Raw genomic sequence first — 23,436 nt, forward strand, 5'->3', positions numbered from 1 at the left:
GGGACATGGAGCAGGCCAGAGCCGGCTGAGCGGAGTGAACGGGCGGGTTGGTAGGGGGTTAGCTGGTCGCAGAGGTAGGGTGGGGCGAGGCCATGGAGGGCTTTGTATGTGAGGACTAGGATGTGTAAGTCAGTCAATTGTCAGTGTAAGAAGCTGGCTAGTCAGAGCCAAAAAACAGCTGTAGCACTCTTCTGGTTAGTGCGGGTCCATAGGAAATCATTGCTGTAAGCCAAGCTGTGCTAAAATGAGAAGTGTTCTAGCAAGATGGCCCGATATGCACTCCTCTACCTTGATACCTCTCATCAATTTCTTAACCAAATACAGGACAACTGTGGATGTCCGGCACAGACTTGTCGGCTTCCTGCACTAAAAGATTACCATCCTTCAGGTTGTCAGATCGCCACTGACACAATTTCCTTCGCAGGAAGTGACTTCAGCAGCAACTTGATAACCTGAAAACAGGACAGGCAGCCATTTGTTTCCTGGACCAGTTATAAACACAGTACCTAATTATCTGAATCAGAGACAGTGTGTTTTACAGTGTGCATTGTAGTTGCCTGGTTCTGTGCTGAATTTGTTGACACATTCTGCCATAATCTTCTAATCAAAGGATCTGATGGACCATTTCACTTCTTCGCCAGTCTGTTTAAATTAATGAAATATAAACTATCTATCTATTACCTTCCCTTTCTGAGCTCGAGTCTGTGTCCCTTGTAGGTTTGTTATGTTAAGAATATTATTATAACTCAATTTATCGATACCTTTTATTATTTTAATACTCCAATAAGATCTCTCCGGAACCATATCTTCTCCAATATTTACATAATAATCTCATTGCTGTAGGTGAAACTCATAATCTTAATTCTAGTTATCAATTAATTTGTCCTTCGCTGTACTATCCCCTCCGTCAAGATGTCCCCACTGTAATGGCATGTTCTCAAGCCACAAACATACTTGATGTATGATAGATCTGGTCAGATTATTCTCGTACCTCACATCAAATAACTCAACCCCTATGGCTAATTTATTTTCTCACGGGAATTCTAGCAATAAAACATATAAAGAGCAGGATAATCATCAGCAGTGATGCCATTAACAATGGCTCTGTGTACAAAGGTGAAAGACAGAAGTACAGATGCCTTATTTGTTAAACTGATCACATCAATTTCTGATTCTGGTGACTGAGTGTACACTGGGCCACAGGAGAGTCGGCAAGTCTCATCAGGCAACTTGACTTGTTGAAAACACACCAGTCTTTTATTGGTTTTACTTTTGTTTTGAGGGAAGCATTCTGCATCTTAAATAGTTTAAGCTGTTTGGCCCTGTCAACTGCTTTTAACTGAATCATCAATCAATATATGAGTAGGTGGTAAAGTAACATCTATCATAACACTATTTGGGAGTGTGTTACAAAGTGGCAAACTAATCTACAGAATCAGAAATCAAGTACTGTGAGAACTGAATCTCAAGTGGTACATGAAGCCATCAGATCCTAAAGATTGGATAGTGTCTAAGCTTAGATTACCTGCTCTACGTATGGGATTCCTCAATTTTGAAATATGATTCAATGTCCATATTCCAAACAAATGGATTGTCATCGAAAGGGGGAAAATTCCATTTCACTGCCAAGTATAAATCCAACACCAGAATTGACCATTCTGAACAATCCTAGTATTCAGGTGCATTTCCACCGCATATTAGACAAATAGAGACCATGTGGAGAACTCTTAGTAGTTTGGTTTGGAGACTCTTAAGGATGGTGTTGATTTCTATGCGTGTGTCAGACACCCAGCTGGCCCAAAAAATCCAGAGAAAGACACATGTATACAGAAGGCGAGCGGGTCTACCAAAAAGATATTTTCGTCAATATTCTAAATACTCAATCTAGTGTGTGCAGCCTTCTTTCCCGGATTCATAATCCTCACTTCTGGAGTTGGAATTACCTACAGTAGTGACATTGAATTTGGATTTGGTGGTTGCATAAATGAGGAACAACATAGTTATAATAATGATTCGGTATATTGCCTTTCAGGTCAAACAAATGGATATATTGTGATATAAAGAAACAATTCTCTGTCTAAGCTGATTCAACTGATCATAGTTTGGAGTTCTACCATTGCTGACTCGTGGGAAGTCTAACAAGATCTCGGGTATGTGAGTTGGTGTGACATATGTGAGTTCTCCGCATTTTATATCCTGAGGCGCCTTTCATGCTCCCTGCTGGGCATCATTTATTCCACCATTCTTCTGATGAGCTCTTTTTCAAACCCAATGTCCGCTTACACTTCCCACACACAGGTCTGTGGCAGCCTTTGCAGAGTAGAGTGCCAGCAGCACTTAATGTGATGGAAGGCTGTTTCTACGTAAAACCAAGGATTATTATTATTATTAACCTCTGGAGGCAGCATCTATCAGTGCTGGTGGCAAGATAGAAAAACTCACCCACCACAAGGAGTTTTTCTTGCAGTTCAACTGGGAGCAGACAGACTGAGCTCCAAGCTCACCCGACCAAGCCAATGAAACAATGTTGATATTGCTGGTCTATTCCCAACATCTGTAAACCTCCAAAGCCAACCCGCCCATCCCTCACTCCCCACCCCCGGATAATTTGTTGTAAAATTCCCCAGCAGGTAAATACAACACTAACAACTTGCATTTATATAGCGCACTTCACGTGGGGTAGCATCCCAGAGTCCTTGTGGATACAGTGGATTCTACAGCAAGGGAGGTTCTAGCAATGCAGAACTTCTGTTTAAACACAATCCAATTTACATTTATGTAGTGCCTTTCATGTGGACGTCTTGAAGCACTCAACAATGATGGATCGGCACATGAGCTGGTGGGGGGGTGACCAAGGGACGTGGGTGCGGAAGGAGGAATGTTTTGAAACTGGCCTTGAACAAGTGGAGGGAGGGAGTGAGGGAAGGAATTGGACGCAATCAAGTGTGGAGTTCCAGAATGCAGGGGCAGAATGGCTGAAAGCCTGCCTGCTAAAGGTGGAGCAGGTAGGACAGGGGACATAACACAGGCCGATGTTTGCTGAGTGAAGAGAGCAGCGGCGTCAGTGTAGTTGAAGGACACAGAGGTAGATGGGAGCTCCCACCCTACCTTTGTGAATGTAGCTGGAAAAAGGACAGAAAAGCTGCTGGTGAGTACACCCAGACACATTGAGCTAATAGAACTATCCATCCCCAATTTTCACTGAGCCAGTGGGTTTATTTTGTATAAAAAAGAGACAATCTTTGCCCACACAGTGAATTTTTTTTTAACGCTCACAAGGATCCCTGTGGAGCAGCAGTTAAGAGGCTCTGCCTTTGTAAAGCTATGATCAGGGGTTTCATGGAGGAGCAAAAGTCCAATCTGCTAGCGGATTGTGTTTGAGGAGTTTCAGCAGTTCTCAGTGGGGCTGCTAGGCAGGATGTCCAACAAGGCTGAATAAACACACATGCCATCTGGCTCACCCTTGGAAGCTGGCTTCTTGTCAGACGTTCAAGACTGGCGCTGGAAACAACCGAGCAGCACACTACTGTGTAGTGAGCCCTTTGCGCGCTTTCAGAGAGCATCTGCAACAACCATTTTCTGTCATCTCACATTAATGCAAATGATAAAAAGCATCATTAAACAACACCACGTCCCCTCATGTGCAATATTGTTTTTGAACTTCTGCTGAAGGTAATATTGGTATTGTCAGAGTGCATCTTGTTCATAGGTAAAATGTAAGATGACAAATTTGGTTATAGTGCTCAAAGGGAAATGGAAGAATTGAATTATTATTCTGGATAAATCATTAATACTGTACCATCAGCTCAGTGCTTAGCTACTATAACAAAAAAGGAGAAACCTTGATGCCTAATAATAATAATAATAATCCTTGCATTTAATAGAATGCCTTATTTTGTTGTTGAGACATCTCAAAGCGCTTCACAGGATTTTACTGTGAAATGTAATGATTGTGTATTTGTAGGCAACAACAAGATTACATTTGTTGCAGGAGACAATTTAGGCTCAGCAATGTCCTGCAAACCTCTATGAAGTGAATGACCAATTTTATCTGGGAAATTGTTGGCCAGCATATCTGAGAAACTCCTTTCTCTTTTAAAATAGTGCTGTGGGATTTTTAACATTCACATGAACAGGCATAGACCAGACCCTGGTTTAACATTTCATTTAAAGGATGGCACCTTCGACACTGCAACACACCCTCAGCAATGCGTTTGAGTCTCAGACTAGTGAGTTCAAAGTCCAGATGTGGGCCTGGAGCACACATCTTTCTGACACAGAGGGCAAGAGGGCTACCAACTGAGTCAGGTTAGCACCTGTATATATCAGGGAGAAGGAATAGAGGGGTATAGGTGAAGGGAATGGGAGGGATGGAAGCTTGGACACTGGCAAAGACTAGTTAGGCCAAATGGCCTGTATCCATGCAACATCATTTTGCATAAGAAAAAAATGGAAATACCGATCGAACACGGACTTGGCTAGACTCGTACAAATGTTTAGGGGGTGGGGGGAGGGCACAGACAGCTGTGTTTTTAAGTTACTACGCATGAAGGTGTGGAAACTGTGCCCCTACCTCTTCTCCGCCTTTGCTGCTCTTCAGATCCCACCTGAATCCCTTAAAAAAATTGTGGTCACTCAGTCCATGATTGTTTGTGGGTAACTACTGTGCGCAATTGGCTGCTGCGTTTCACCCACAGAATATACAGTCACTTCACTTTACAGCATGTCCTGTGAGTTGTTTTGAGACGTCTCAACGACGTGGTGAGGCGCTATGTCAAATGCAAGGGTTATTCTTATTAAAACTGTGCTTTTCTTCATGTGCAGAGTGTAAACATTAACAGGCATATTTATGAACGCTTCATTATTCATCACAAATGGAAGACTCCTGGAATGTGGTTGTGGCTCCAGAAAAGCTGGAGAGGGAAAATAAGAGAAAGCAATATGCAACTGCACGGCACCTCCCGTTGGTTCAGTTAAAGTTCATGCATCTGTCTGGGAGTCGTTAAGTGAAAGTCCAGGGTCCTGGTCATAGGTGGGCCAACAAGGGAGCTCATATACTACTGGTGAGAGACTGATCCATGGTGAAATAGTGTGACTTCCAGTGTTCTACATGTCTAATTATTATTAATAATTATACACAAATATACAGTCAATTCACTTTACAGTATATTCTGTGAAGCGCTTTGAGACATCTAGAAGATGTGAAAAGCACTATATCAAATGCAAGGATTATTATTATTAGAAGGTAAGTGTTTGATCGAGTAGTACAATGAGAGCATATCTGATCTTGTGTGATCCAATGAGAAGGAAAGCGTCTGATCTCCCCAGTGGTCTAGTGAGAGGATAATTGTAGGAGGAGGAACTGGTCTAATTCTGGTTCGACCAGCCAGAGTGTCTGCACGTATAACAGAAAATCAGGACTCTGGAACTGGACTTAAATCTGAATTTAAAGGATCTGAATTCTGAATCCTCCAAATGGGAATCAGGACAATTTGTATTGGGACATTCATCTCTGGTAAATGCTAATCTGTTCAATTAACGTGTTGCAGACTTAATCTAAATATAATCCATTAATTACAACACAAACACATTGCAACATATGTGTGCAATGCTTGCAGAACTTGCCCTCATAACAGATGCTAAGCAAGGTATTATGTGAAGGAAAATTTTACCAGCATTCCTGACAATTTTGAAAAGGACCGTCTGTTTCTTATAAATATTGGCATTTTATGAGAACAGTATTGATAGCTAATATAAGAATTTTATCTGTAAATCGAGTCTTTATGCTGCAGTGGCCAAGAGTGAATAACATCAAGACAATTTACCATTGAATCACATAATTAAATAAAAAAAAGTCTGTGCAATTTATTGTTTGCATAGAGGTCTGAGTTACCATCGCTGACAGGCTCCATCAAAATCTCCATTGAGATGCACTATGTCGGTTTACCAGTACTGATGGGTAGCAGCCCAACACGTTTTGCTAAACAAGCTGTTATTTGCCAGGGAAAATAACTGACTCAAAGGATAATATTCTGAAATCCATCTATTTTCCATGAAAAAGAAACAGCGAACTCAGTTTCTTGCATCAACATGATGTGCTCAACCAGTTGACAGCAGAACTGGCACATTCCTTTCAGAGTCAGGCACTGGGACAAATTTAACGTGATGACTCGGGTATATTAAGAAAATTAAGTATTCAGAACATCTGTTGTCAATGGGCTCTCCGCTTTGTGGCAGAAAATATATGGAAAGAAATTAAACAGGCTGAAATTTGATAGCAATACGAACCAGTTCATCACTGGCATGAGGTGAAATTCATCATATTAACAAATTGTCCAAATTGGATATTCCTACCACTAATGGCATTTTCGTCACGGTTTACTGCACCTTTTGGAGAAAAAAAACAATAAATACTAAAGATTAATAGTCACCAAATGGCTGCCCACTTGGTCCTCATACATTTCATTTAAATGCTACTGTTGATCTTGTCCCTCTGGAATGAGTCATTTTTTTGAGCCATGAAACTAATCTCACACCATTATAATTTTCCCAAATTTCTATGGAAAGAAAAATTGTGGCAGAAAACTAGAGAGTGGTAAACGTAGTAAATGGAGAGGTTCAGTTGTTGGTAAACTATTGTCTGGAGCAATCAGCCAGATTCGGCTGATGGAGTAGGAGGCATAGGTGAGAAGGCGGAACAAGACTGCTGCAGTTTTGCACACATTCTGCTAAACAAAGTTAAGGCTGATGATCCAAGATCTGATGTCTAGTAGGTCAATAGTTGAACTGGGGTCATTGGCATACATGTGGAAGGTGAGCACCTCACGCCCCCCACCCCTCTATTTGGTATACTAGCCAACATCCCCCAGGTAAAATCAGTCATTCACTTTGTGGTTGTTTATGGGATATCGCTTTATGCAAATTGTATGCCACATTCACCTACATATACACAAAAATATCCTGTGAAGCGTTTTGTGACCTCTTGACAATGTGATAAGGTCTATTTCAAACACAAGCATTGTTATTATTCTTATCCTTACAATAAATCATGCCATCAAATGGGAAGCATATAGTAGATAATAGGAAAGGACCAAGGAATGAGACCCGAGTTGCCAGTAGATGATCACTGTTGAGGAAATACACCATACTGAAAATATACATTACATTAGAGTACATTAGAATATACAGCACAGAAACAGGCCATTCGGCCCAACTGGTTTATGCCGGTGTTTATGCTCCACATGAGCCTCCTCCTGCCCCTCCTCAACTAAGCCTTCAAGCATAACCTTCTATTCCTTTCTCTCTCATGTACCTATCTAGCTTTCCCTTAAATATATCTTTGCTATTTACCTCAACAACTCCTTGTGGTAGCAAGTTCCACATTCCCACCACTCTCTGTGTGAAGAAATTTCTTCTAACTTCCCTATTTGATCTATTTGTGAATATCTTATATTGATGGCTCCTGCTTTTGGTCTCCCCCACAAGTGGAAACATCTTCCCTATGTCTACCCTATCAAAACCTTTCATAATTTTAAAGACCTGCCTCATGGTTTTGAGGGTTAATGATACTCCTATTTTACAATATAGGAGTAAAAACAAGAGAGTAGTCAGCAAAACCTTGAGGCATTATGTTCCTGAATACAAATGACAACATTGCAAGAGTGAGAAGGGAACCAATCAAATCTTTTTCTAAAATGTTTCTAAATGTACATACCCAGCCAAGATACTGAACAAAACATGAGGTATTTATATTTCTGACATTTTTTTTTGTCACTGTTCGCTTTGGTTTTATGCTTCCATTCTCTCTTCTCACACTACTTTGTGCTATTCTTTTGTTACTCTTCTCTCCCTTGAAGTTTAACTATTTCTCTCTTCCTTTATCTCTCTCTCTGATGTTGCTCTATTACTCTCTCTCTCTCTGATACTCCTCTATTTTTCTATCTCTAACATTTCTCTATTTTATTTCTCTCTCTCTGATTTTCCTCTATTCTTTTTCTCTCTCTGATGTTTCTTTTTCTGTCATTCCTCTATTTCCCTCTCTTTGATTTTCTTCTACTCTCTATCTGACATTTCTCTTAATCTATATTTTCTTAATTTCTCTTTCTCTGGCTATTTAACTTTCTTCTGTTGTTCATTTTCGTGTCCCATTTAGGTCAGAATACATTGTAAAGTTTACACTGATGTAAAGTGAGAAAAGATTAGTTAATTGAACTATTTAACACCTACATCTGTTCTGCATGAATTGATCAGCAGTGAGCGTCATTACCTGCAGTGAAAATCTCTTCTCCGCTGTTTTTCTCTCTCATTAGCTGCCATTGGGCTGGCAATCTGGGGACTGCACAATGCTTAAGTCACAGGCAGAAGGGCAAGGCTCAAAACCTGCCATCAGTTAGAAATATCCCCATAGCTGAATACAGACACCAAATACTGAAGGATCCACTCAATGAGTGTCCACCATCTTTCATTCATTTCTGCACCCTCTGGAACCAATAGTCAATCAAAATAAAGTCACCAGGTAGATAAAAGGAGGGTTTACTTGACTTCCCAGCCACCTACAGTGATTCCCAGACAAAGCCTAGGAGCAAAGTCACCCGATATACAAGCACTGGTCCGGGTCACCACGACTGTCCAAGGGATTGCTAATGACAGACCAACCAGCCTGGGTGGTTAGCAGGAGATGAAGAGGCAGACCGGCACACTCACACTCAGCTCCCATTAACCCTGCAAGCCAAAGCCCTAAGGGGTAGGATAGTCCTAGCTGGAGAATGAACACTTGATGGAGAAACTGTTAGCTGGGTTATTGAGTAAAGGATGTTCGGGTTCATAAATCTTTAAAATGTTATGCATAGGTGCAGGAGGTAATCAAAATAGCTAACACAATGTTGACATTTATCACAAGGATGTTAGAAATAGAGAAGTCAAGAAGTGATGTTAAAGTTGTATAAAACAATGGTTTGAAGTACTCTGTGCAATTTGGGCACAAAACCTTAAGAAACATATATTCGTGTTAGAAAGGATGCAGTGTCGATTTACTAGAATAATTTCTGGTGAAGGGCCTAAATTATGATGAAAGGATGGAAAAACTTGGGATTGTATTCTCTCGAGTTCAGGCGGTTGAAGTGTGATCTGATCGAGGTATATAAAATTATAAAGGGCTTTGACAAGCTGAACAGTGTTCTCTGTTTCCTCTGGCAAGAGAATTGAGGACTGGAGGCTTTTTTTTTTTATTTTTTAGCTTAACTGCTATGTCGGTGTCTCACATATGTACTCGGCAAAAAACCCACCCAATAGCACCCAGCACAAATAGTGAATGTTATCCCACCTGTACAACTTCATCATCCTCTTCCAAGAGCCCCTCAAGAATCTCAACAGCAACCTGTGAGCAGATACAAAAGAATATTCATTAGCACAATACAAATTTACTTTTATGTGCAGTAGTGCCTTTCACATTAGAAGGATGTCCCAAGGTGTTGGCCAGTCCAGGGTTTGCACCTGAGCTGGGGGTGTGGGCCAAGGAGGTGAAAAACACAGATAATGTTGACGACATAAAGATACAAACTTGTGATTGGAAAAATGCAACAAGAAAGTGGGAAGGTAAATGGCCCGCACTGAACAATAAGCCTCAGAAACGTCTAGAAAGCACAGCTCCTCCAGGCAATCCCACGTTCACTCAAATCCAACCCCAGATCGCCTTAAAAGTCAGTCTGATGGTTACTTGTCGAAGGTGCATTTTAAGCCTAAATCGCTTTTTCTGAAGCAAGGCACCATTACCATTTAAACGCTCCGGGACGCTACCCCACGTGAAGGGTGCTATATAAATGCAAGTTGTTGTTGTTGTATTATGGTACTCTTTTCCCAAAAAGCACTCTTTCTACCCAGTGAGGCTCAGTAGAATCACCAGCTCACTCCAACAGCAAGAGAAGACACCTGTTCACAATCAGGGGCCATGCTTTCAGCCATTATGCCCTGAAACTTTGGAACTCTTCCTCAATCCCTCCATCTTGCCCCCTCCTTCCCCTCTTTTAGATCACGACTGAAGACCTTTCTCTTCCACCATGCTTATGGTCACCTCCTCCTTCCTTCCAGTTTGGCATCAGGCTCCGTCACTGTTAAGTGCTCCAAAACGCACGAAGGGAGCAACGTAAATTCAAGTTGTTGTTGTTGTATCAATTTTACTCTAGTTTTCTGGAGCAGAGCTGTCCACATCTTCACAACCCTATACGTGAAGAAATGCTTCCTGATCTCAGCTCAGCTCTAACCTCAGCTCATGACTTGACACTCTTCGATCTCTTCAACCTCCTCTTTCCTCATAGCAGTGTCCGCTGCCTCTGCTCTAATGGCTCCGGCCTCCTTGTCCCTCGAATCCTCCGCTCCACCATTGGCGGCCATGCCTTCAGCCACTATGCCCCGAAGCTATGGAACTGCCACCTTCAATCCCTTTGCTTGACCCCTTTCCTCATTTTCAGGTTGCGACTGAAGACCTTCCTTTCCGACCGTGTCTATGGTCACCTTCCCCCTCCCCCTGGCTCACCATCGGGCTCCACCATTGTTAAGCGCTCTGGGATGCTGCCTGATGAGGAGGGTGCTATATAAATGCAAGTTGATGTAGCTCTAAGGTCTGATTTTACGGCTATGCACTGGTTAGTAATGCAAAGCGAGAGAAGCTGTCCCTCTACTCTGTGGTATATGGAGCAGTGAGAGGTCATCCCTCTCCTCACATCTCGATAATAGTTTTCTTGCCTGGAGTATTGGGTGCACGTTGACAAGAGCCAAGGCTTAGGGACCCAGAATCCTGGTAACACATGACTTGTTCAATATGACGTTTTAAGATACGAGTACAATATTTTGCAAATTTGAACTGATGGCAATAGGACTTAAACACAGTTATGTTCTTGAATTCTTCATCTAACAAACGCCTGCCAGTAACCTCTGCTACTCACTGCTTACATTATTCATGACCAAAGTCTATTAAAGGATAGAAATTATTTAGTAAATAGATTTGCCCAGTGAGAAAGATTTATCCTCCTCCACCTGCCGCGCTTTGCGTAAAATTGTTTTTAAAACTGGCTTCCATCCCCAAATGCTTGAAAATAATATATTGTGTGTAAATATGGCAAAACAGCTGTTCCATAAGGAACAGTTAAATTGCCTTCAACAGAGGCAGTCAGGGCTGTCAGATTAGTTCAGTTTATAGGTTATAATCTGTCTATGTCTCTTGGAATTTAGCTAAAAGAAATGCAATTAGGTTCAGTAGGGCTCAAATCAAGTAGATTGTCTCATGCAGAAGATCAAGTGCAATGCGTGGAGTACTCTACCTAGTAATTTAAATGACTGACCATTCAATTTATGAGCATTCAAGGCAATAAAATCCAGTCTGAACTTAATAACAGCACATTTTATGTGACAAAGATGACAATTACAATCTACAGTTACTGCGGTCGCGTTGTGGACTGAAAGAAGATGACAGTATTAATTATATGCAGGTGTCATTTATCAGACTTAACTTGACAGCTAGCAGAGTCTTTATTCCTTTCACCAACTTGACTATTGCATTTAGAAATTTTTAATACGTTGAACTGAAGATAATTGGCAGAGAAGTGAACACTTTGCTTGCTTTCATCTTGTGCACAGTAATTTATGTCACAGAGTGTGCGCTGTGCAGAGTGTTGATACATTATCAGAATTAAATAATACTCACCAAAACATTCTTGGTAAAGACTATCCTGAATGTGAGGCACGTTAGGGGAGGGCCATGTGCCATGTGCAAGTGGATAAAAATTTCCAAGATAGCGAGGCATGGATCAGTAGTCACTCTAACTTAATACTGCTTCTATTTCATTCGCCAATCTTACACAATGTCGGGCAAACTTGGCTCAAATCTGCCTCTTCAATTCTCACTCACATGAAGCCTGAACAAGCACTCATCAGGAGAATGGCAGCATAAACACCTTCCACGGGAAAGATGCTTCAGGAGATAATAATATCATTATTTCCTGAAAATTTGCTGATTATAATAATAATTCTTGTATTTGATATAGCTCTTTATCATCTCAAAGCACTTCACAGGACTATAAAGTGTATTTTGTAGGCAAATGTGGCAGTCAATATGTGTACAGAGGTGTCTCACAAACAGGTGAATGACTAATTTTACCAGTTGGCTTATTGGCCAGGATACCAGAGGAATTCCCTTCTCATTTCAAATAGTACCACAGGATCTTTAACGTCCAACTGAACAGGCAGATGAGATCTCAGTTTAATGTCTCACCTGAAGGAAGATACCTCCAATAATGTAGTACATCCCAGCACTGCAATGGAGTGTCAGCCTAGACTATATGAGTTCAAAGTCTCGACATTGGGCTTGTTATTATTGTTCCTGCCTTTCATTTGTTTTTGAAATGTCCAGAGAATAACTGATGTTCCTGAAAAAGACATTAGAAGATTGTAACACATTCCTGGGAGTCAGATGACATTGTAACCTGTGTGATCATAGATTTTCAAAGTAAGCTGGGTATCAGAGAGAGGTTTAAGAGGTTCACGTGGAGCATAAACACCAGCATGGACTAGTTGGGCAAAATAGCCTGTTTCTGTGCTATAACGTTCTATGCAATTCTATGAAGTCCCAGGGTGTACTGTAATCTTAATCAGCACCTTGGACAAGATGAATAAATTTAACATTGTATTTTAAAAGACAAGGGAGTTAACATGCTTACTTATCACTTCTAATTGCTACCTTGATGCGTGCCAAGTTTTATTGTGCAGCTTCATATTGCTTGACAGTACAAAGAGGTACCTTCCAAAAGCAAGACGTTAGACCAGGATTATGAAACAGAGAATTTTTTGGGGGTAAGAAATAACACATGCTGCTCTACAGTGGTACAACTGCCTTTGTATTCCATGCAGACGGCCAGTAATTTGCTAACTTGATCTGTAGTATAGATAGCATCAAAGAACATACTCCCCCCATCCCACACTTTCGATAGCTTGTAGTGTACAGTGCAAACATCCTACTGTGACTTTGGTCATTTCACTGCCTCTGGCACTGAACATTACTGTGAGATCAACAGTGTTCATATTCAGATCGGCCATAACTCTTGAGTTTACTGATTTCAGAACAATTATGAATCACTTTGTCAAGGTCTTTTAAGTGTAAAGGTCTCTGGATTGCACTTGATTTGATGCTTACAGCTGCCCTTGTAAAATCATTGCAGTGGTCTGATGGTGCACATGGCTGAATCGAGTCAGGGTCATAACTAAGTCAAGAAATGTCTAGGCTTGACAAATTCCCTCTAGTTACTCCAGGATTTCCATAAACATGTCTGGAGATACGAGGGGATAATGCTAGCTTTCGAACCAGAACTCCAGTCAGGTTTCAAATTACAATTCCGATAATGCAATCTGCTGAATCATTCATAGTTTGTTTTGTAAGATACAGACCTGTGAGCAGAAAAATAAAAATCCTCAGCCAAGCGATCTTTTAATCTCAATCTAATGATCTTTTTTCCCATCAATTATGGGTTTCCCCAGGGCTCTGTTCACTCACCCACTTTGCTCCTTTGCTACATCAACGCCCTTCTCTTCTCACTATACAACCAGCCACTCTTTCGCTGATAATTCCACTTTACATTCAGTGGCTTCCTTCAGACAGCGTATCTGTTCTCAATGCTCACAACCATCAAACCCTTCACAGCCCAATGCCCGATTTGCTAGACTTTGATCTCCTCCATGCGTTTTGATGGGGCAATGATAACCTTACTTTCTTACAATTCCTCAAAGGTAGAGTTTATTCACGCTTCTCACAAGCCTAAGCAAAAGTTACCACATCTGTCATCTGTGATGGCTCCACTCTTAATCCTTCTTCATCTACTGATACTCTCGGCCTCCCTATCCACGCTGATCTCCAATGAGATTCTCACAACTGCTTCATTGTTTGAATCAAATCTCTAAGACTTTCTCTTTCCTCTTTTATGCCAAATATTTACTTTCCTCTAAACAATTCTTAACTCACTCTGGGAAGTCTAAGTTCCTCCAAGTCCCACCTGCTGCTCCTACATCTGGGGAGGCTATTCCGGGATTTCCTTGGCATTCCTGAATAGAATACAAGAAAAGGCTTTTGTGGAGTCATATAATGTTACAGGACAGAGACAGGTCAATTGGGTTGTCAACTCTGCACTGGTGTTTATTCTCCACATGAACCACCTAATTTAACTCTATCCTATTTTACCACACTGCCACCTCCTCCTGTTTTGTCTGAGAGGTGATCCTTCCCTTCCTGTTTGATTGAAACCTGAATGTAGTTTACTAGATGTGGGGGTGGGTGGGGCATGGAGGGAGTGAACAGACAGAATGAAAGAAGGAGAATAATACTGGACCAGCAACATGCCCAATTTACGTTAACACTCAGGGAATAAACTCTGTATTTACAATCATGAATTATATACTTTTATAACATCTTAATCTGTGTATTGATTGATTTTAATAATAATAATCCTTAATAATCCTTGCATTTGATATAGCGCTTTTCACGTCAGGAGGACGTCCCAAAGCGCTTCACAGAACAGAGAACACACTGTAAAGTGAATTGACTGTATATTTGTGGGCGAACGCGGCAGCCAATTGCGCACAGCAATGTCCCACAAACAGTCGTAGATTGAAAATGACCAATTTAATTATTGATTTTGGTTTTTTGGAGGGATTATTATTAGGCGTGTGGAGTAAGGAAACTTGCCCAAGGTTTCGCCCTGCCTGGAATTGAACTCAGGTCTCTCACTTGCAAAGCGAGTGCTCTAACCACTGAGCTACAGGACTCCACAAATTTTAATTTTGGAACCTGTCACATCAGAGAATTGCAATCTGCAATCTGAGAATTGCAATTGCAATCTGCAATTTAGTTAGTCTAGTATTCTTTCCACTTTATAAACATATCCAATAAAGTGTTGGAAGGGCTGCATTGCCAGAGATGCAGTCCATTGATAAGATGTTAAACTGAGGTCCCATCTATCAGTTTGAAGGTGGATGTTAAAGATTTCAAGGAACTATTCAAAAAGAGTTTCTCCCGGTGTCCTGGTCAACAAGCCCTATACAAAAAAAACGGTGCTTCACTTCACAACTTTTGTGAAAGTTTGTGTGCAATTTGGCTGCCACATTCACCTACAAAATATACAATCACTACAGTTTATAGCAATTGAGTCTTCGAGATTTTTTGATGGTTTAGCTGCTACATCAAATACCAAGAATTATTATTATTATAAGGCATTCTGAGAAAGGCCGGCACTGAGCACTGGTGACAGACTCACATGTATAGCAATTTGTTCATTCCTCAACAAATAACTGTACTAGGTTTCATTCCCAATTTTTGCTTAGTTAACTGATCTCATATGGGATGCCAGTAAAGGTCCCTTTGCCTCGCCCTAAACCTAACCCTAACCTACTTCAAGGCTCGTCTCAAGACCTTCTTCTAAGGCCGTGCCTTCGGTCATCTTCCCTCCTCCGCCCCCATTGCCCTCCACCCTTCTTGACTCTAACCCCCAGCTCAGGTGCAAACCCTTCACAGTTCAGCACCTTGGGACGTTGTCCTGACGTAAACGCGCTCTGTAAATGCAATTTATTGTTGGTGTTGCTACAATAGGTCTCAGCATCCTTGGGCAAGGGAAAGAAAAATAAAAACCGACTTGCTTATGAGGCACACCGTCACAGTATGGGCTTAAAACTGCTTATACATGGAATAAGTGTTTAAATAGCAATTATTAATAAATAATTCAAACTGAGGCTCTTCAAAAAGTGCCTCAAAGTTTGTAAAGTTCTTAGGGAACCGAAGCAAATGTCGTCAGAACTAATAGAGAAACAATAATAAATTGTTCGCTTCAATCTATGGCCGTTTGTGGGACACTGCTGTGTGCAATTGACTGCCACATTTCGCCCATTAATATACAGTCAATTCACGTGCGTGAATTGTGAATCGCTTCGAGACGTCTAGAAGACGTGAAAAACTCTATATCAAATGCAAGGATTATTATTATTAATGTTGTATTAGTGAATACTTACTGAAAAAAAACACGGATAAAGAAATATGTGTTATCTGGCCAAGTAGGAGCATTTATCTTCAATATTGATTTTTAAGCATCTATCATTTTCTTTCAGTAGGACGCACGATGAGAGTAGAGCAAAAGAACAATTTCAAGAAAGACACCAGGAAGTTTATCTTCAGCCAGAGGGTCATCAACAACTGGAACAGGAAAGGTGGTCTACGCCTTAACACTGGACTCATTTAAAAGCAGGTTGACATTGTAATGGGAGGACAGTAGAGTGGGTATTCTGGAGGGATGAGATCAAATGGGCTGAAGGGCCTTCTTCATCCAAACTAATCTTGTGATCTCATAAATAAAATCGTCTGAGTTTAAGCCCACCAGTGGAGGGGAGAATGGTTGGGGAAGTTCCTAAACTGTACCAACAACCCTGGCAATGTAATACATGCTATAATTATAGGTAGGTCCAGAGGGAACTAAAAGAAAGACAGATTATCAGGGTGCCAAGAGCTCAGAATCAATCCAAGGACTGATAAATGAGCCACGTGTTTCTCATAGTTTAATCCACAGGTGCCACGATTCCTGGTTCAGGAATTGATGGTTCACTCTGCATCTGAACTTCTGGATGCAAGTGTTCCAGAGAACAACACAAAGTGGGGGTGAGAGGTCCACACAGTGTGCCTGCCATTGGGATTACTGGTGCAGAATGGTGAGGTATGGCTCAAATGCCTCTCATGTTCCTGCCTTAAACTTGGACATCTGCCGAAAGCAACTGCAACTCTTGAACTGGTATTTCAGTCAAAATCTTGCAGAGGGGCTGACAACCTGGTCTCATCACTAAAGTTGCTCCAGGCCACAGGTGGGTAATAGTCTTCCCAAAGATTTTCACTCTTCAACCACATTTTCTTGTCATGTTGAAGGGATCAGAGAGACACTAAACTGATACTGCGTCTGCCTGTTCTATAAAATAATAAAATAAAATAATAAAATTAGATAGGATAAAATAAATCCTAATTGCCAGGAGCATGTGCAACCCTAGTATTCCCCAAGAAAATCCCCCAAGGACTTGTGTAAAATGATGCGTTAGGTTTGTGTGATCACCTGTAGTGGAGTCCTGTAGCTCAGTGGTTAGAGCACTCGCTTTGCAAGTGAGAGACCTGAGTTCAATTCCAGGCAGGGCGAAACCTTGGGCAAGTTTCCTTACTCCACACGCCTAATAATAATCCCTCCAAAAAACCAAAAACAATAATTAAATTGGTCATTTTCCATCTACGACTGTTTGTGGGACATTGCTGTGCGCAATTGGCTGCCGCGTTCGCCCACAAATATACAGTCAATTCACTTTACAGTGTGTTCTGTGAAGCGCTTTGGGACGTCCTCCCGACGTGAAAAGCGCTATATCAAATGCAAGGATTATTATTATTATTATTATTATTATTATTATTATTATCACCTATGTAGATATCTTCAAATAAGTTTCATGTTACTCTATGTTCAATGACCCATTCATTAACAGTGTGCAATAGATTTACACAGGAGTTCTGCAGATAACATGGATGTATTTCTACCTTTTTCTTCCTCCAAAGCAGTTTTAGGCATTTTGCAACCAGACACTATATGTCTTCATTTCCTCGAAACAAAGTATTATTTGCATTGAAATATCTCACATACCTTTTCTCATACATAGATTGAAAGACACCTGGGTGCCTAAAACATAAGAAACCCATCGGTGTGCTTATTAGTATCCAAACCAGATTGAGTGCCGCACACTGTCATCATTTGATGGCCTGGGTCCATAAATTCAGACCCTGTGTTAAACGTCTGCCTTCCAGGTTGTTAAATCATCGTCAATATCACTTCATATGTATTGTCATTCAGAACTCTGCAGCTCGTGTACGTCATTCAGAACTCTGCAGCTCGTGTACTGTCCCGCACCAGGCTTCGGGACCACATCACTCCCACCCTCGCTCGCCTCCACTGGCTCCCCATCCCCCAGAGGATTGATTTCAAGATCCTCATCCTCACCTACAAGGCCATTCACGGCCTCGCTCCCTCCTACCTCTCCAACCTACTATCCCCCTACCTACCTGCCCGTACCCTCCGTTCCTCCGGCTCCGGTCTGCTCCACGTCCCCCCGCCCCAATCGCCCTACCATCGGTGGCCGGGCCATCAGCCTCTCAGCCCCGAGGCTCTGGAACTTTATCCCCCAGTGCCTTCGCCGCCTTCTCCCTCTCCTCCTTCAAGGCCGGTCTCAAAACCTTTCTCTTTGACCGAGCCTTTAGCTCCCCTCTCGACTCTCTTCCCCCTTCTCGCTCCCTACCATCCCTCCCCTCACCCTGACCATTTCCCCCCTCCTCGCTCCCTCCCCTCCCCTCACCCTGACCACTACCCCCCTGCTCGGGTCATGACCCAACTGTGCAGCGCCTTGGGACGTCCTCCTGACGTGAAAGGCGCTTTATAAATGGAATCTTGTTGTTGTTGTTGTTGCACACAATGTAACTATACACAGGAAGTTTCACTGCATGTGCAGCACACAAGATCAAGGTGTGCCTTATAAAGGGAAATTTCCATTTGTCTGGAATGATGTGCACCCTCTGTCTATGGAGGGATGCACCTGCTTGCTTAATCTGCACAAAAATAGCGCAGCCTGGCAAAAGCCAAGTCTTGCTGACCCTAGAGTATGGATTGGCGTTAGTTCTAGAGTTTAATTAGCTAGAGCAGTGCAGCTTGGCATTGGGAATGCTGCCTGGCAAGCTTCTCGTCGCTTGAGTAAACGTGAGCAGAGGGGGAAGAATCGCTGCCCAGTGCCTAGTCTGCCCAAGCCATAGATGTGGGTAATAATATAATTACACCAATTGTCCTACGTAGCACTTGTCCCCGTTTTGTGTTTTGCTTTGATTTTCTCCTTCCCTGTTGGCAATCAGTTGAGAAACAAGTAAACAAATGCCTCAAGGAGAAATATTGTGAGCACAGAGCAGGGATTGAAAGAGCTTGAACAAATACAGAGTTGATTTTGAAGGCAGGGAAAGAGATAGCAAGTCAATGTCATAGGCTGGAATGTACACTTCAGTGGCTCGGCTAACTGGATAAATTCCCCCAGCCTTCAGCTTGTTGTTATTGATGTCATCTGAGCCACTGGTCAGATGTTCTCAGCCTTTGCTTGATAACTGATGTTCACAGCGGCATTCTTTACTGTAAGTCTTTTGGCTGAGACATTGTACTGAGGTCCTGCCTGTTCGTCACATAGATGATAAAAATCCCATGACACTATTTTAAGAAAAGAGAGTTTCTCTCAGTGCTCTGGATAAAAATCTTCCAGATAAATTGGTCATTCACCTTATAGCTGTTTGTAAGACCTTACTGTGTGCTTATCCACAAAATCAGTCACTACACTTGACAGTAATTACCTGTGAAGCACTTTGAAAAGTTTGACATGATAAAACACTATAATCAGTCATTTTCTTTCTTGCCTCTCCTTGCACAGTACAGTAGAGGTTTGAGGGATGTCACTTGCACTGGGCAACTTAGTGTGTCACCACTTCAGGAAGCACTGAACACAGTACAGACAGATTTCAAATCGTAATGATTGACTAATATTTTCTGCACGGTTTGATTACCAAGAAATTAAAAAATCAAATCCATATGTTAAAAACGTTACACTGAAATACCATCACGATTAGCCCATTTGTCTGGTGAAGTGAGATTCAAAAGACAAATCTGTGCTGATAACGTGCTTTAAGAATGTGAATTCGACAGGCGAGTGGTCAAAGATTAAACAAGGTTAAAGTATTTTGTGTGAATTGTTCGATTTAGATGTACAACACACAATAAATTATTTAACCACGTTGTTAGCTTTTATTTAGAAATTTTGCTTTCTTTTTTTTGTACTTTGGTGACTTATTTTGACTTATCTAAATCACATATTTTGATAAATATGAAAAATTCAGCAGCAAGACAGAAGTTGTAAATTAGTCCTTCCTATCACTTTTGCATCACAATTTAGCTGTCATTTAGTAGCAGTGGGTACGACACTCAAATCAATTAATAAATGACTACATGTGAGCTGATTATCAGCCTTAGGTAGATAAAATGAGAATGCAAACAGAAAACAGTGTCTGTTGGGGGAACATTTTTAAAAACAACTGGCAGGAGATCACAACAATAAAAACAATGTGCATTTATATAGCACCCCTCATGCAGGATAGCGTCCCAGAGTGCTTGACAGTGGCGGAACACGAACCCAAACGGGGAAAGGTAACCCTAAGTTAGATTGAAGGGGAAGGTCTTCAGGTACGACCTGAAGATGGGGAAGGAGGGGGCAAGGTAGAAGGACAGAGGAAGTATGTTCCAGTGTTTCCAGGCATTGTGGCTGAAAACACGGCCACCGATGGTGGGACTAAGGGCACAGGGGATGAGCAGGAGGCTGGGGCCAGTTGAGCGGAGGCAATAGATAGTGGATTGGGGAGAAAGCAGGTCGGAGAGGTAAGCAGATGCCAGGGCATGAAGGGATAAGAAGACAAGTGAAGGTGGTAAAATAGGAAGCTGGAAACTAACAATCTCTCTTTTAGAGGTTTCTGTTCAATTCATCAAGGTTACAAGACATCTTTGAAAGTCTGAAAAGAGTTTTGGCAAGGATCAGAGAAAAGGTGAAAACATCTAAAAATTTCAATGAAAATTGGAGAATTGCAATAAACCCCAAATAACAAAAATCCAACTATTTCAATTAATTCATAATACAGAATTATTCAATCAGAGCAACAAGAAAACAGCAGAAGTTTGCTGCCACTCCCAATGGAACAGAACAATTTTACTACAACTGGTAGTTTTCATTCGCTGGCTTTGTCCTCTTTATATTCTGAATTAAGATACAAGTGTTTCAGATTACATTTGTAAACCACATACAGTGAATGAAAGGGAAATAATTCTCAAGAGAAATTCCTTTACAAACCTGTGCTGTTAGCTGAACATCTGTAGAGCAGTTGTGAAGGGAATGCCTGTCACAGTGTACATATCCGTGTTACTCTTGCCTGGAGGCCTCAGAAGTTATACAAGTAATGTTTAGTCTCTGATTATCTACTTGTTTTCCGTTAAACCAAATGCCTGTGCCCATGAATCTGCATATTCAATAACATACTAACCTGGGGTCGCATAGGCAGTGATTTCTAATAGCATATGGACATTGAAGATCTAATGAAAATAAGGGAAGTTACTCCCAGTAAGCAGATATATATCAAACATAGAACTCTGGCCCACACAGCATGATGCTCTTCCAGTTACATGAAGAAATTCAATTGGAATCATTATTAAGAAATTCCGTTAGAAATTGCTGTGTATTAGATCTTATAGTACCTTTTCAACTGGAAGCTCAATAGATGAAAGAACCACTACTCAAGTCTAAAATACAGGGAAGCCTCATTGAAATGTGCCCCTGATGAGTGCAGGATTGATTAGATCGGGTCTACTGCGGAGCTCACTTATGGCGCACCCAATTTCCAACAGTGACTAACAGAATGCAAGGATGAGGATCCTGAATTTGATATATAGGAATATAGAGTCGGAAAAATGCACATTGATCATTTGATAGTATTAACTTGTGTGTTGATATAATATGTCCTGTTAATTTAGAGTAAGGTTCAAACCTTCTGAAAGGATAGATGTAGCACTTTCTATGGGACAAGAACATAGAAATGAAAGTACAGTAGCTGCAAAGATCATTGTGACACACCTGTTTCAAAGTAAAACATCAACGAATTGCATTCATATAGGATCTTTCACATTGGGAGAACATCCCAAAGTGCTGGACAGTCAAGGGTTTGCACCCGAACTGGGGAAGTTGAATCCAGAAGGGTGGAAGGCAAGACCGGGTGAGAAGATGACCGAATGCACATTATTATTTATTTTTAAATATTATTTTAATATTATTTATTGTTTAAAAATAAATAATTGGAGACTATGCTCTCGCTTCTCATGCCATTCAAATGGTTTCTTAATCCTTCTTGGATTTACTGACAATCTAGTTTCACCACCTCCATGGATCATCTAGTCCACAAAAAATGGTTGTTTTTTTTAGCTGATTTCATCAAAATAAATCTTGCACTGTGGGATTAAGGGAATTAGATAGATCAGGTCAAATTCAGCCAGACTGACTGACAGGTCAGACAAGACAAGTTGAAGGTCTCCTCTTTCTGCTGGCTTCAAGGATTCCAAAATGAATTTGAGCAAACGTAAGTCATTTCCCAATGTGTGGGCTCCTCCCAAGATGTGGTACTGTCATGGTGCTCATACTCAGACAGCCTATAACCCTCCCTGTGGTCCGAAAAATCTCTGTCTCTCATACCAATCAGTCAATTTCCACAACTGAGGAGAGATATTGTTCTGAAATTAGATTTAGAAGAAGGCCTTTCAATATTTCATGTCTGCCCTGGTTCTTTGAAAGAGCAATTCATTCAGTCCCATTTTTCCAATCCCCTTTCAAATTACTTCATTTTAGATATCTATCTAGCTACCTCTTGAAAGCTAATATGGATTCTGTATTGCAGTAGTAGATAGCTTTGAGAGACAGGGCTTTAGGTAAATATGCTTTTACTGAAAAAAACTTTGAGACTGGCCACAAATTGGTTTACTAATCCTCAATATTCCTACATAAGGTTCTTTGTTGGGTCAAATTAGAGGCAGCTTCATTCTTCTCAAAGTTGAACAAAGTTGAACCATCCATGCTTCTCAAGATCTCCCTCAGTCATTGAGTGACTACCCTCCACTGAAGCTTCGTTGTCGCTTAGTATTGTGACACTGGATGTCAAAAGTACAAAAGCATTCTTGTCCACAATGCTTAAATACACTCGACTAATGACATTCTTTACATTCATTTAATAATAAAAAAATTCTTTTGTTTGACATAGTGTCATGTCAAGAGGATGTCTCAAAGTGCTTCACATGATTTACAGTAAAGTGTCATGACTGTGTATTTTGCAGGCAAACGGAACCATCCAATTTGCATACAACAATGTCCCCAAAACAGCCATGAAGTGAATGACAAATTTTATCTGGAAGCTTGTTGGTCAGAACAAGTGGGGAGAAATTCCTTTCTCTTTTCGAATATTGCCATGGGATCTTTAACGTAAACTTGAACCGGAAGATGAAGCCTCAGTTTAATGTTTCATCCGAAGGATGGCACATCTAAAATGCAGTGCCCAACCACTGTACTGAAGTGTCAGCCTAGACTTTGAGCTCAAAGTCCTGAAGTACGGCTTGAACTCACAACCTTCTGACTCAGAGGCAAGAGTTGTATCAACTAAGCCAGACGAACTCAATTTGCCTATAACAACATCATAACAACCATCCATGCTTCTCAAAATCTCCCTCAGTCATTGAATGACTATTCTCCACTGAAGCTTCCCTACATCATTGCCGCTAG

At 41.2% G+C, this 23,436-nt stretch overlaps 1 protein-coding gene across 2 annotated transcripts in view; it reads right to left on the reverse strand.

The window, feature by feature from the left end:
• Positions 1-23,436, reverse strand: part of si:dkey-12j5.1 (probable assembly chaperone of rpl4) — a 181,917-nt gene that overhangs the window by 30,717 nt on the left and 127,764 nt on the right. The window contains exons 9-10 of one of the 2 annotated variants that reach the window (XM_042332441.1): positions 14,006-14,085; positions 9,323-9,376 (exon numbers count right to left, since the gene is read on the reverse strand). In XM_042332441.1, coding sequence (XP_042188375.1) covers positions 9,323-9,376; positions 14,006-14,085 — 134 coding nt within the window. The remainder of the gene's footprint in view (positions 1-9,322; positions 9,377-14,005; positions 14,086-23,436) is intronic. The other variant, XM_042332442.1, reaches the window with a different exon arrangement.

The sequence above is a fragment of the Callorhinchus milii genome, unplaced genomic scaffold (genome assembly GCF_018977255.1).
Source record: "Callorhinchus milii isolate IMCB2004 unplaced genomic scaffold, IMCB_Cmil_1.0 Scaffold2, whole genome shotgun sequence".
Lineage (NCBI taxonomy): Eukaryota > Metazoa > Chordata > Chondrichthyes > Chimaeriformes > Callorhinchidae > Callorhinchus > Callorhinchus milii.